Below are 14066 nucleotides of genomic sequence, written 5' to 3'. Positions count from 1 at the left end.
CAAAAGGTTGAAATCCAGGATCTATAAAGGACTCCTCAAACTCAACACACACAAAACAGACAATCATATTAAACAATGGGCAGAAGACATGAACAGACACTTCTCCAATGAAGACGCAAAAATGGCTATCAGACACATGAAAAAATGTTCATCATCACTAGCCATCAGGGAGATTCAAATCAAAACCACATTGAGATACCACCTTACACCAGTTAGAATGGCCAAAATTAGCAAGACAGGAAACAACATGTGTTGGAGAGGATGTGGAGAAAGGGGAACCTTCTTACACTGTTGGTGGGAATGCAAGTTGGTGCAGTCACTTTGGAGAACAGTGTGGAGATTCCTCAAGAAATTAAAAATAGAGCTTCCCTATGACCCTGCAATTGCACTACTGGGTATTTACCCCAAAGATACAGATGTAGTGAAAAGAAGGGCCATCTGTACCCCAATGTTCATAGCAGCAATGGCCACGGTCACCAAACTGTGGAAAGAACCAAGATGCCCTTCAACGGATGAATGGATAAGGAAGATGTGGTCCATATACACTATGGAGTATTATGCCTCCATCAGAAAGGACGAATACCCAACTTTTGTATCAACATGGACGGGACTGGAAGAGATTATGCTGAGTGAAATAAGTCAAGCAGAGAGAGTCAATTATCATATGGTTTCACTTATTTGTGGAGCATAACAAATAACATGGAGGACAAGGGGAGATGGAGAGGAGAAGGGAGTTGAGGGAAATTGGAAGGGGAGGTGAACCATGAGAGACTATGGACTCTGAAAACCACCTGAGGGTTTTGAAGGGGCGGGGGGATGGGAGGTCGGAGGAACCAGGTGGTGGGTATTAGGGAGGGCACAGATTGCATGGAGCACTGGGTGTGGTGAAAAAACAATGAATACTGTTATGCTGAAAAGAAATAAAAAATTTAAAAAAAAAAGTCTAGATTTCTAGTTTCTCTTGAAGCACTGGACTTTGGTCCTGAGTGTGACTTACCACCTGATCTCTATCCCTGGAGGACAAGCTGTTCCTCCCTTTAGAAAGAGCATGTCCTGGGATGCCTGGGTGGCTCAGTTGGTTAAGCAGCTGCCTTTGGCTCAGGTCATGATCCCAGCATCCTGGGATCGAGTCCCACATCGGGCTCCTTGCTCCGTAGGGAGCCTACTTCTCCCTCTGTCTCTGCCTGCCTCTCTGCCTGTCTGTACTCTCTCTATCTCTCTGACAAATAAATAAATAAAATCTTAAAAAAAAAAAAAAGAAAGAAAGAAAGGAAGAGCATGTCCCATTTGTCCCAATCCCCCCACTAGTGCTCTAGCCCTGGGCTCACTTCTCTTGTTCACTTTACACTTCTGTCCCTGTGGTCACTGAAATTCGTGTCTGGTGACCGATACCAAGAGAAGGGCTTCTGACTTCAAAACTCCGGACGATTTTTCATAACTATAGGTTTGGGATCTTTGGTGGTTTAGAAATTCCGACAAATTCTGCTGCTGTGCCCTTGCCAACTTCTTTCCCCAAACTACACATGTGGGACCATGACGAGCATATCCCTAATGGTTATGTAAGTCCTCCTACAACCCTATTGAACATTAGGGTGATCAGTGTGACTTCAGAAAAATATACCGAGTGTTTCTGATACATCCAAATTATCTTTAAAATGCAAACTGTCCATACAGCAGTCAAGCATTCCGAGTCCAGATTAATACAGAAAGAAGCAACTGCCAGTCCGCTGTGGGATGAGGATGGACAGAAACGGAACAAGGTCAACATATTGTGAAGTAAGACAACGGAATTACTTACCACAGACTATCTTCAAGGCAATTTCTAGTGAGGGCTTAATTAGGCAATGAGGGCATTTGTGAGAGATTGAGACTGGCATGTGCAGTGTGTGTTAGAGAAAACAAAACAAGACAGAACAACTCACCAATTCCAGACATTGTCTGTGGCCATAGGCAGCAGCGTAATGTACGCTATTGTAACCTTCCTTGTCCCGGATAGATGGATTTGCATCATTTTGAAGCAGAAACTCTAGACATCTGTAAGTATAAAAATGAGGTGTTATTTTAGAAAACATCTCTAGACCAGAAGCAATACTTAATGTAAATATCTTCCTATTACGAATGTTCCACAAAGCACTTTGTGAATTTAAGTGTTTCTTTAAAAATCCTCTGGCAATGAGGATTTATGTACTGGAAGTTTTGTGTGTGTGTGTGTGTGTGTGTGTGTGTGTGTGTGTTTCTGTCTTAGCTTCAGCTTAAAATAGGGCTTTAGGAATAAGAGGGTGGTTAAGTTTATTGAGAGGGGGGAAGAAATTATCCATGACTATCCCCTGCCCACTGAGTTGTTTTAAGGTCATTATCAATATTGCGTATCTATCCAACACAAGGTTCATATCTGGACTCTGTTCTATTAAAACGATCCAGTTGTCTCCTCCTGCACTGATAACAGAATGTTTGGTTTTTTTTTATAGTTGACGTACAATGTTATATTAGTTTCAGGTCTACAACACAGTGATTTCAGAATTCTCTACATCACACAATGCTCACCACTCTAAGTGTGGTCACCTTCTGTCACCACACACCGTCATTACAATATTATTGACAGTACTCCCTATGCTGTACCTTCCATCCCCATGATTTATGTGTCTTACAACTGGAAATGGGACCGTGTAAAGCCCTTCACTTTTACGCCCATCCCTCCACCACTTCCCTTCCAGAAACCACCAGTTTGTTCCCTGTACTTAGGAGTCTGTGTCTGGTTTTGTTTGCGCATTTCTTTTCTTTTTTAGATTCCACACATAAGTGAAATCTTAGGATACTTGTCTTACTCTGTCTGACCTGTTTCACTTAGCATAATAAAGAATAATTAAGTCTTTTTTCCCTTTTTACCTTATTTTTTTTTAATTATGTTAGTCACCATACAGTACTTCATTATTTTTTGATGTAGTGTTCCATGATTCATCATTTGCGCATGACACCCAGTGCACAGAACCTGTCGGCCATCAAGATTACTGAAGAGAGGCACCTGGTGGCTCAGCAGGTGATGCAAAGTTAAGCATCTACCTTCCGCTCAGGTCATGATCCCAGGGTCCTGGGATGGAGCCCCACATCAGGCTCCCTGCTCGGCGGGGTGCCTGCTTCTACCTCTCCTCCCCACTTGTGCTCTCTGTCACTATCTCTTTCTCTGTCTCTGTCTCTGAAATAAATAAAATCTTAAAAAAAAAAAAAGATTACTGAAAATGAGTTCTAGAGCTCCACATTCAAAAGATGAAGTCTCAAATTTAACAAAGACGTGCTCAGCCCATTGTAAGAAGAGAGGGGGGTGTACTTTTAACCTTGCAATTGGAGACTCGGCTGTCAATCAAAAGGTTGGGAAATGAAAGCTAGAAAGAATAAGAAAATAACAACAAGGAAAGAACTGAAGAATAGCCCAAACAATAAAAAGATTAAAGGAAAGGGCAAACATTTAAATAATACAAAGGATTAATTCTGTAACCACATTTGAAGATAGAGGCTTAAATTGCATCATTATGTAAAGACTAGAATAAGATAATAAATAATAAGCTTAAAAAACCTTTTCTGACAGAGTTGTAATTTTTCTGAAAAAGCCACAATCTTTACAATAGGTTGGGGGAAGGAGCTCCACCTTCGCTGAAATGCCTCCAACTCCAGGACACGTGTGCCCAGGGATGTACAGAGCTCTGTTCCAGGCCTGTTACAAAGTCTACAGTCCTGCTGCTTAAAAGGGAATAACTAGGCAGGAGCCCCACTCCGTAATTTCAGTTTTCTATCTGCAGCATTGGGATGTACATGTCCTTTACAAAGTCAAATTTCTACAGTTTACTCAAACACTTTATTTTTGGTTTTGTTTTTATTTCTTTTTTTTAAGTTTTTATTTTAATTCTAATTAGTTAACATACAGTATAATATTAGTTTCAGGTAAAAAATAAAGTGATTCCACACTTCCATACACCATCCTGTGACTCAAACACTTTAAAATGACACTCACCTACTTTTTGGCATAAGGCAAAAGGAGTAAATAAATCACACACAAACACAATTAAAACACATTTCAATTTCTAGAAAAACTGATGAAAGACATACATTTTTTAAACCAAATATCTACATGTCGTGTGATTTATCCATAAAATGCTCCATATTAAATCAAACCGATACTGGAGTTCTAATATCATGCAGTCTTTGGTAATTTGCACCTTAAAAGGAAGTCTTTTTTTTGGTAATTAAATGCCCATGGACAGGCTCCCAGGTCTGACTCATTTTAAGCAACATTCGGCTCCTGAAATAAAATTCTTCAATAGGAATAACATTGTAGTGGACACAGAATCCCCAGCTTCTGAAAGAGCTACATTCTAAAAATCAGTTGGTGAATTTAGTATGTAATTTGAAAAACACCTGGACTTGCTCCCAAAGAGTTATTTACCCAGGACAGAGCTGCACTATGCTACTGACAGCACTCTTAGGAAAAACAATAGTACTACAGAACTTGAATATTCTCTGTATCGTTTGTGAGGGGAAATAAATTCCAGTTTTAATTGGGGATGCTTGTCTTTTCTCCTCCCAGGCCATGGCCAGCAATTTGGGGACCAAAGCTGCAAAATCAAGACATGCCCTTTAAATCAGCAATGCATTTGGGTGAGAGGTGTAGCCTCTGCGTGGAGGCGCCCTCAAGCAAGCTGATTCCCTGCCTTCCCCTGCTTGTCCTTTTTCCCTCTCCACAGCTTTTTTTTTTTTTTTAAGATTTTATTTATTTATTTGACAGAGAGAGAGGGAGAGAGCACAAGCAGGTGGAGTAGGAGAGGGAGAAGCAGGCCTCCTGCTGAGCAGAGAGCCTGATGTGGGGCTCGATCTCAGGACCCTGGGATCATGACCTGAGCTGAAAGCAGATGCTTGACAATTGGGCCACCCAGGCGCCCTCCCTGTCAGATGTCAAGAGGGCTGCTCTGGCACTGGGCAAGCTGACATTTCGCTGGAGGAGGGGCATTTGCTGAGGTGGCTTAAGATTCTACAGCCTTTGAATATCATTAAGTTGGGAACGTCGGGGCCAAACCTTGGTCATTGTTTTACTATGTGTCCTGTCCCCACCCCAGGGACAGCCTGTATCAGGGCCACACTCTCTAACTCCCCGCTCTACCATGGTCTAGACATGGGAAGAGAGCCCAGTGGACAGCGGGAAGATCCCAGAGGGGACACAAGCCTTCGGGTGACAGAGAAATTGGCTCCTCTGACAGCTGGAGAAGAGAATAAACGAGTTAGGAACCATGTGTGCAGACTCTTAGAGCACCCTGTCCCCAGGCCCCACAGAGTGGGACACAGAGTGTGGGCAGCGCTCATTCATTTGCTCATTTACTTAACAGTTACCGAACCCCCGTGACACACTGGGCACTGCTCCAGGCAGAGCACGACCTTCGCACGGTGCCTTGTCACACAGGAGGGACTCTCGGAGGAAGAAGCATTAGTGCTTCCCGCGCATCGGCACCCCTGGGTGACGGCAGTGGCTCCCAGCTCTTGTCACAATCCAGGCTGAGTCTCTACCAGAAGCCACAGAGGGGAACGTGGGATGCGATGGGGCAGGGGGCTGTTTGTGAGCTGGGGTGTGTGTGCTGGGGGGGGGGGCGCAGGGCACAAGCAGTGTAGTTCACACTGGAATCTCAGAACATTTCTTTCTAGAACCTGCCAGATAGTTACCCCAGGTCATTAAAGGAGAGCCTAAGGCCCCGGGGGGAGGGTTAACATGTCTCCTGATGCATATGATACATGGCAGAGTCAAACATGATATTTCAGACACCCACTCCTAGAAACCGCGGACCCATTCCAGTGACAGCCTCAGTTAGGCTCCAACTTAGGAAGAGTTTCTTGTGTGAAAATAGCATAACCAAAGGATATATGAAAAGAATCCTTTCTTCTTCACTAAAGGCAAGCCCATATCACTTCCTCAAGATCCCAAATAAAGCCCCCAAATAAAAGGCTGGCCCCCATGGCAACCAGAAAAGCAGACGTGCATCAGGGACCCCATCTTGCGCTTTAAGCTGAGCAGAAACTTACAGCGCAGCCTCCTTCTCCTTCAGCTCTCGGGCTCTTTCAAGTTCTTCTGAGTTTTCATGGGCGTTTCCTAACATAGTCTTACTTCTCAGCATAAGGGAAAGAAAAAAAAATTACAATTATTTGCTTTCATGGCACAGTCGCTAGCAATTTTGATACAACCTATATCTCAACGACTTCTCCCGTAACCCAAAAGAAATAAGCATCACCGATCTTTTCAGGGAGGACATACGTGGTTCTCTTAAAGGCCATCCCTATCCTCTTCCACGGAACCCAACTGAGAACGTGGCTTTCCTCGAACTCCCACCCAGGAATGGGCGAGTAAGACATCAAGTCGTCCACCCTTCCATGAATATCCTTAGCTCCCCCACGTAAACGGGAGGTGAGGCAGCTTACACTTCCCTGACTCCTTCCACATGCCTCGCTGCCTCCTTGTCAGCTCAGCACCACGTTTACCGAGGAATGGGGTTCTAGTCACCCCTCAACGGCCAGAGCAAGTCTTCATCATCTGGGATTCCTTTGTACAGCTCTTAACACATGACGGGTACTCGTTCCCCCAGTTTATTCTAAGAAAACAGCACAGAGCCTGCTACGGAGTAGGTTCTCAATAAATGTTTGCTGAATTAATAACCAGCCTGGCTATGAGAGCCTGAGGGCAGCTCTGTCAGACTTGCCAACAGTGTATGAATGTGGAGGGGATTTGAACACGGATTTCCAAACTGGAAATACAGGTCATAATCCATTACGGAACCGTGAAATCAATTTCATGGGTCGCAGTATTTTGTTGCCTTTTTTTTTTTTTTAACAAAATAAAAGAGAAAATATCAGAATGCATCACACATAGTCAAGGTAAATATGGCCTTGTGGAATTTTGGCTGCCTTTTTACATTTATATTTAAAACATACCTATTTGAGTATGGATGCTAGGTCATGATGTAAAATGTATTTCTTACTGTGGGTCATTGTAAAATATCTGAAAGCCACAGCTGTACAAGAAAAGAACTTAGTGCTGACCCAGAATCAATTCCATAGCACAACGCAGCACAAAAGTCAATAATTCTCCAAACTGGGCCACCAAAAAGCATTCCTAGGAAGGAGGCCCCGGTCCTTGAGTCTTTAAGAGCAATCTCAGAAGCTGTAGGCTGGCACCTCTCCCCCCTTTCCCACTTGAACTGACTTTCTATTCCTAGGCACCTAGAATCCAAACATGCGCAGGGCACACAACTTCCTCGCCTCCAGCTCCTGAAAGAGCATCCGTGCCCAGTTTGGAACAACAGTGCCAATTTTGCACATTGACGCTGCATTTGAAGGCTTCTGGGATCGTACATAGACGGATACTTCCACCATGTGACAAATCTATTAGCAAACATTACGTTTGAGGGCAAATGAAGCATTTAAATGGTGATGATGAAAACTGTAGGATATGACAAAATAAATTACAACCGATTGTGAACGAACTGAAAACCTGGGCTTGACAGCCCCACTTGGCATTCAACCCAAAGACCAGAGAAGAGAAACCACAGGGCAGTGACACGTAATAATCAAACATAAAGAGGGCAGAATGGGAAAACCAGGGTTAGGAATGAGGCAATTCTAATTCCTCTGGGTCTGGATGAGAAATATTCTTCATTCACAGTTTCCAGGAGGCAGCATGAAGAGAACTTAGCAAACCCTCCCCCTCCCCAGTCAGACCCCCAAAGGAAATTTGAGCAAGGCTGTTTTTACTTTCTATCCATGTCTGATGCAGCAGCATAGTGCAAAGCTGTCCGTCCCCAGTCATCTGTTTCATTAACGTTGGCCCCTGTGGTCACTAATGTCTCAATACAGTGGAAATGACAATTTGCAGCTGCATAGTGCAAAGGTGTCCTGAAAAACAGAGAGCAATTTGTTACCTCATTCATCTGATAAACAGATGAGCAGCTGCCCCCAACATCTAGTTTAGGTCAAAAACTCCTGGAATTTTACACTTACATGTAAATTTATTACAGGTATAACTCATTTAGTTTCTCCAAGCTCAACTTCTTCATCTATTGAAAAGGGTAAGAAGCACCCGCATTTATCTCATAGAGTGGTTATGGAAAACCAAGTGGGTAACAGGAAAATACATGCACCTTGCCAAGAGTAAGGGACTGCAGAAACATGAATTCACTAGCCAATAGTTAGGGAATAATAAGTAAATGAAATGCTAGAAATAAAATAACTATCTCAAGAACTATTTATTAATTTTCAAGCACCACTCTTTTCTATCTTACAGTCAATGTATGGGCTCTTTTACTCGTTGAGTTTCTCCTCGCTCATCCCAAAACAGGTAAATTATAAGCATTTTACATAGTGGACTGTTTGTGTTGTCATTAATAGACAGAAAACTGTTAGGTACCAACCATGTGGCAGAGCCCATAGGTAAAGAGAAAATGAGACCCAGTCCTGGTGCTCAGGAGCCCCACGGTCAGGGCAGGGGAGAGACAGGAGAGCCAGAGTCCACTAGAACAGTGTGATGTGTGTTCCCATTGTGGAGTAGGGAGGTCCCAGGGGAACAGAGAGGAGGGGCAGCCCTGTCAGCAGGGGCAGGAGGTGTTACCTGACAGAAATCTGGAAGGGTGGGTAGGCATTAGCCTAGGCAGGTTGGGAAGAGAAGAAATCTGTTCTAACTTCAAGAACCAGGGTGCACGTGGAGGGAAGGGGGGACAGAGAAGCTATGGGAAAAGACCAGACGAAGACAAGACACAGTTGGCCCTTCTAAACAGAAGCCATGAGAGGACATGCCTGCCTTGGGGCTTGCGGCTGCCTCGTGGATGTCTCGCTACAAAAAGGGATTTCCTTCCTAGCACGGAATCTCCCCAGCTAGCTTCCCTGTTTACCATTTCACTGTAACACTATTCCAGACGGACTGCTCCCCACCCGTCACGGAGGCACTGAAGCAGAATTCCCCGTTTACATACCTCCCACACTTGTCCTTTTTATGGAAATCTGCTCCGCTGCTCTGCAAGAGTTTTATACATTCCACATTACTAGAAAGACAGGGAAAACCTCATTAAGATGGTAGAGGTCAACTGCTCGGCTATCTTCAGACAGAGCTGATTTTGGTGAAGTGTGGGGCCGAGATGAAACGAGAGCTCCGGTTTTAAATTCTGCTAATGCAAAACCAACCTGAACATCTTAGAGGAATGGAACATTGCAAGGATTTAAAGTTCCAAGCTAATAAATCAATGCATTAAAGAGCTTGATGGAACGTTTCCAATTCCAAGACCAAGGTATTTATTGATGATTACATGGTTAAACCTTTAGTGGTATTTTCATCGTGCAGCCCGACAATCTCTTTCAAAACCATCAAGAGTTTAGGAAACAACCCCTTACACCTATGATGACTTCACGTCTCCTCTACACAATGAGCCAGAATGGAGAAACATTACCTTTTATCACAGGAGAATGAATTCACCGTGATAACCATTTTCAACCCAGACTCTCCATAATGGGGAATAAGACAGCTGCATTTCCCTGTCCTTGTAATATAGGTAAATAAATGTGCAAAAAATAAAAGGACGAAAATAATGTAAGGGGGCACAGGGATCTTCCAGAGCTGCTTTGTCACTCTCAGAAGCAATAAATCATGTTTAGTAGAGATAAAGGACCCACTGAAGTGAATTTTCCAATTGAAGGGCATGTCGCTAAATATTAATTGTATAGGAGTTTCAGATATGAACCCAGGATGGTGCATTGCCAAGGTCTGATTCTTTTTTTAAATGTCGGCATAAAAAGAGACAATCACCCATTATTGTTCTACACTTGGAGGGCTGAGAGGCAGTCTAGGATTTACTGATTTATTATCATTTTAATATGAAAAATGATCTCATTAACGAGGAACCCAAGCAGGGCTCCCCCAGCCCCCACTCACTCTTTGTAGCCACCTTTCTCAGAGAACCCACTGCTTCAGCCCTAAAATATAAGAACTTTCTGGGACCATGATGTGTTGGTGTTGCCTGCCAGTTGATGTAAAAGCACCTGTCTCTTGCTGAATAAAGCCAAGGAACAAAGGCAGAGGCAGATCTAGGTGTGTGGCTTATGAGGGTCATTCGATTTGGGGAGAAGAGTTGGGGAGAAGGAGATTGATTTAAAAAATAAGACATAATTATGAAATTAAAACTGAATACACGGGGCACCTTGGTGGCTCAGTGGGTTAAAGCCTCTGCCTTCGGCTCAGGTCATGATCCCAGGGTCCTGGCATCAAGCCCCACATCTCATCGGGCTCTCTGCTCAGCAGGGAGCCTGCTTCCACCTCTCTCTCTATCTGCCTGCCTCTCTGCCTACTTGTGCTCTCTGTCTGTCAAATAAATAAATAAAATCTTAAAAAAAAAACAACTGAATACACAATTTTGGAAGGGACCCATGCAAATAAGGGCCCTAAAGCTTCACAGTCAACCCACCTCTGATAAAGAGGTAATGCCTTTGATAATGTACAGATGACAAATGGAGAAGCATCGCTGTTCCCTGAGGACTAGTAAACTGATTGAGAACTAACACCTTACCCAAACAAGGTCACCCGAGGGAGGCCATGTTTGGTCAATATCTGGTCATATATCGAAACACGCTGACCAGAGCTGTAGTCTCACCACTGATATGAAAGGAGTGTCTGATGAAAAATGCTCTTTCCAACTTTAAAAAAAAAAAGGCAAGGATTAAATCGCTTCTTGCCTATCCCTTGGGTTTCCTTGCCCTTTAGTCACATTTAACCATTGACGTACTTAAAAATCAGTTTTGAAACCAGGACAAAAATATCTGTAAATAAACATGAACTAACTCAATCTTGGATTCCTTCAATCATCATCCACCTACCAGCGACAAAAAAGGAAAACCTTAGGAACAAATCTCAAATTGTTTTCTTTTGGTAGAGTGCATATCAGGTAGATACATATTCTATAGGCTGAAGACCTACAATTAAAAAAAAAAGAAAGAAAAAGAAAGAGAGAGAAGAGAAAATGAAAGAAAACGATTCTCTCTATGAGGTGGGCTAACAATTTTTCTTAGGAAGAACAAACATATAATTAATATGGAAATGCAAAAGTGGTATTTGGCGTCGGTAGAAATGATTCTTACCCATCTTACTAAGGAGACTGCTTGTGATTCACAGACAACTTAAGCCAAGTAAGAGAAATGAGGAGTTAAGTCATGGAGGGAGAAAGGAAATTGCTAACTACTCACCCTCCTGCGGCAGCAGCGTGAAGGCACGTTCTTCCAAATTTATCTGGGGTGTCTATTTCAAAGCCTGCAGACAGCACGTGCTCATTACTAAACAAGGATACTATGCTATACTTTTGTCCTAGTTAAACCACAAGAAACATTGCAGAGACAGAAAAATCAGTTAGTAGAAAAACCAGAACGCAAGCAATTGTAGTCAGAAAGAGGTTGTCATGGAAACGAATGGTAACTGCTCAAGCTTGGCAATTTTATAGGAAGAACCGTGAAGTCTAGAAGAATTTATTTTCACATTCAGCCCTGGGTGAACCACAGCCCCATATTTCAATCCCAGGATAGAAATTTATGAAACCAATTTGAGATAAGTAGGGCACTAGCCAGGCAGACAGAACACATGGAGAAAACATGGACAGCAAAGGAGGAATCTTAACATGCTGGGGTAGATATTTTCTTATGTGTATTATTAGCTTTCAGTTGGTTTAAGATTTAGAAAACATGCTTTCATGCAGGGATGATTTTTAAACATGCCAAGAGCAGTGAAGGCAGAATCAACCATAGGTAAAGCACTTAAAAGGAAAAAAAAAAAATGCCTCTGGGATGTCTGTTGAATTAATTCATAAACAAACTTTGCCTTGCAGACCTCTATCACCTTTGAAAGCCAGGAACTTCTTAATACATGGAGGTTGGCAGAAGCAGTGATAAGAAAGATTAGCAAAGCTCTAAACCAGAAAAAATGTCTTGGTTCCAAACAGACCCACATTTAAAAAAATAAAAATTAAACCTAGTTGGAGGGGAACACACCATAGGGATTTATCAGAGCCCACAGAGGAGGAAGATAACGTGATATTTCTACTGTCAAAACATGGCGGCTTTGGCCTTTTTCCTTTGTTGAAAATATTAACTGTTCAATCCACCCTTTTAAGCCTCAAAAAATTTTCCCTGGTTCCAACAAACTTCCGGTAAGCTATGGCCACCCCTGCCTGTCTCTCACTGTGGATCATCCATGCTTTAACTTGAAAAACAGGCAAGACTCTCATTCCGGGCCAGGAATACCTACACTCAAACAGCCACAACACCAAGCACTGCTGGGAGCTGTCCCCAGACCAGGTAACGGAGGACACGAAGCACAGGCAGCCCCTTCCTCTGGCCAGACACCCAGAGCCACGCGGCTCCTTACAGGACACGTTAAGCCTCGTCTGGGGGAAGGGGTTACTTACCCGACGATAAAAGCTTCCTGCAGCAGTCTGAGTGAGCATTTAGGGCCGCCAAATGTAAAGGGAACATGCTATGGATTCCACACCTGAGGAGGGAAAAAAGAAAAAAAGAGCGGCTCAGGGTGACATCTCACGATAGATGCAGAAGGACAGTAACGTTTCTGGAAGTTCTTGGATGAAAACTAAATCCACAACACCTCGCTTGGAGGCCCTTGCCTGAAATAATTTTCATTATGAAAAACCCCTGACAATAGGAAAGTATCTTTTTCAGATACTGTTTCCTATACAGGGTGATGGTATATTTAAGATTAATTTACCTTTTTTTTCTTTCAGCTGAGTAATTTTATGTCAGCAATCTGTTTTATTCAGTGACCTGTTCTATTCCTTGAATTGGTAAAGAAACACTATTGACCAATTATGTCCCAAGTACTTTGCTGAGAGTTAATAATGGCTGTACTATTGTAATCAAAATGTTGGATGCAAATAAAAACCAATGTTGACCTTTTTGCAGGTGCAACTTCATCTTCCTAACAGACTTTTACCCAGCATATTACCCACATCAGGACACCAGTCACGAACACGCAACAAACATTACCTGGCATACATGTCATAAATCTAGCATACTTTCCCTAACAGTATTACAGAAAGATTCTAGAAAAGGACTTTTTAGACTGATACCCCTTCATAACACAGTCCCCAGGATGATCCCTTAAGGGACAGGCGCCTTTTGATAGCAGTGTTTTTTCCTTTAAAATCAAATCTTCCAGGCACCTAAGTGGCTCAGTGGGTTAAAGCCTCTGCCTTCCGCTTGGGTCATGATCCCAGGGTCCTGCGCTCAAGCCCCGAATCGCATTGGGCTCTCTGCTCAGCAGGGAGCCTGCTTCCTCCTTTCTCTCTGCCTGTCTTTCTGCCTACTTGTGATCTCTGTCTGTCAAATAAATAAATAAAATCTTAAAAAAAAAACCCTAAAAATAAAATCAAATCTTCCTTGGGGTGCCTGGGTGGCTCAGTCGTTAAGCGTCTGCCTTCAGCTCAGGTCATGATCTCAGGGTCCTGGGATCGAGCCCCGCCTCGGGCTCTCTGCTCAGTGGGAAGCCTGTTTCTCCCTCTCTCACACCCCCTGCCCATGTTCCCTCTCTTGCTGTGTCTCTTTCTGTCAAATACATAAATAAAATCCTTTAAAAAATCAAATCCAATCTTCCTCTTGCCCGTCACCTCTCCTCACACAAGGACCCAAAGCTGGGCGCTGAACTGTCATTCCTAACAAGCAGCATCATCGGGGGTTTCCGGTGTTCTCATAAGCATTTATAATGCTAGTGCTCATTTCTCAGGACATCCCGTTAGAGTCAAATAACGTATTTCAAAATTTCGCAAGCCCTCCGCATAACACAAGTAAGTACGTGTATTTCCACCTGCAGCATTAATGACTCTAGTTCCTTCTCTGGCACGAAGTTGCCCCTTTTCAGATTCCACGATTCATTAAGAAACACGTATGGTTGGAGTGGGTTCGGTTTCAGATATGTGACTTTTATTTGCTATCTCAAAAGTTCCGATGATGGGTGTGAATGTGTCAAAGCATAAACATATTCCCAGCTATCTCGTGGT

General features: G+C 43.1%; 1 protein-coding gene across 1 annotated transcript in view; it reads right to left on the bottom strand.

Annotated features, from left to right (window-relative positions):
- ANKRD44 (ankyrin repeat domain 44) overlaps positions 1 to 14066 on the bottom strand; it is a 316406-nt gene that overhangs the window by 88811 nt on the left and 213529 nt on the right. The window contains exons 11-16 of the mRNA XM_080798591.1: positions 12465 to 12547; positions 11254 to 11317; positions 8997 to 9065; positions 7783 to 7923; positions 6061 to 6141; positions 1923 to 2034 (exon numbers count right to left, since the gene is read on the bottom strand). Of these exons, the coding sequence (XP_080654717.1) occupies positions 1923 to 2034; positions 6061 to 6141; positions 7783 to 7923; positions 8997 to 9065; positions 11254 to 11317; positions 12465 to 12547 (550 nt within the window). The remainder of the gene's footprint in view (positions 1 to 1922; positions 2035 to 6060; positions 6142 to 7782; positions 7924 to 8996; positions 9066 to 11253; positions 11318 to 12464; positions 12548 to 14066) is intronic.

The sequence above is a fragment of the Martes martes genome, assembly GCF_963455335.1.
Source record: "Martes martes genome assembly, chromosome: 3".
Lineage (NCBI taxonomy): Eukaryota > Metazoa > Chordata > Mammalia > Carnivora > Mustelidae > Martes > Martes martes.
This window is presented reverse-complemented; position numbering and strand designations above follow the sequence as displayed.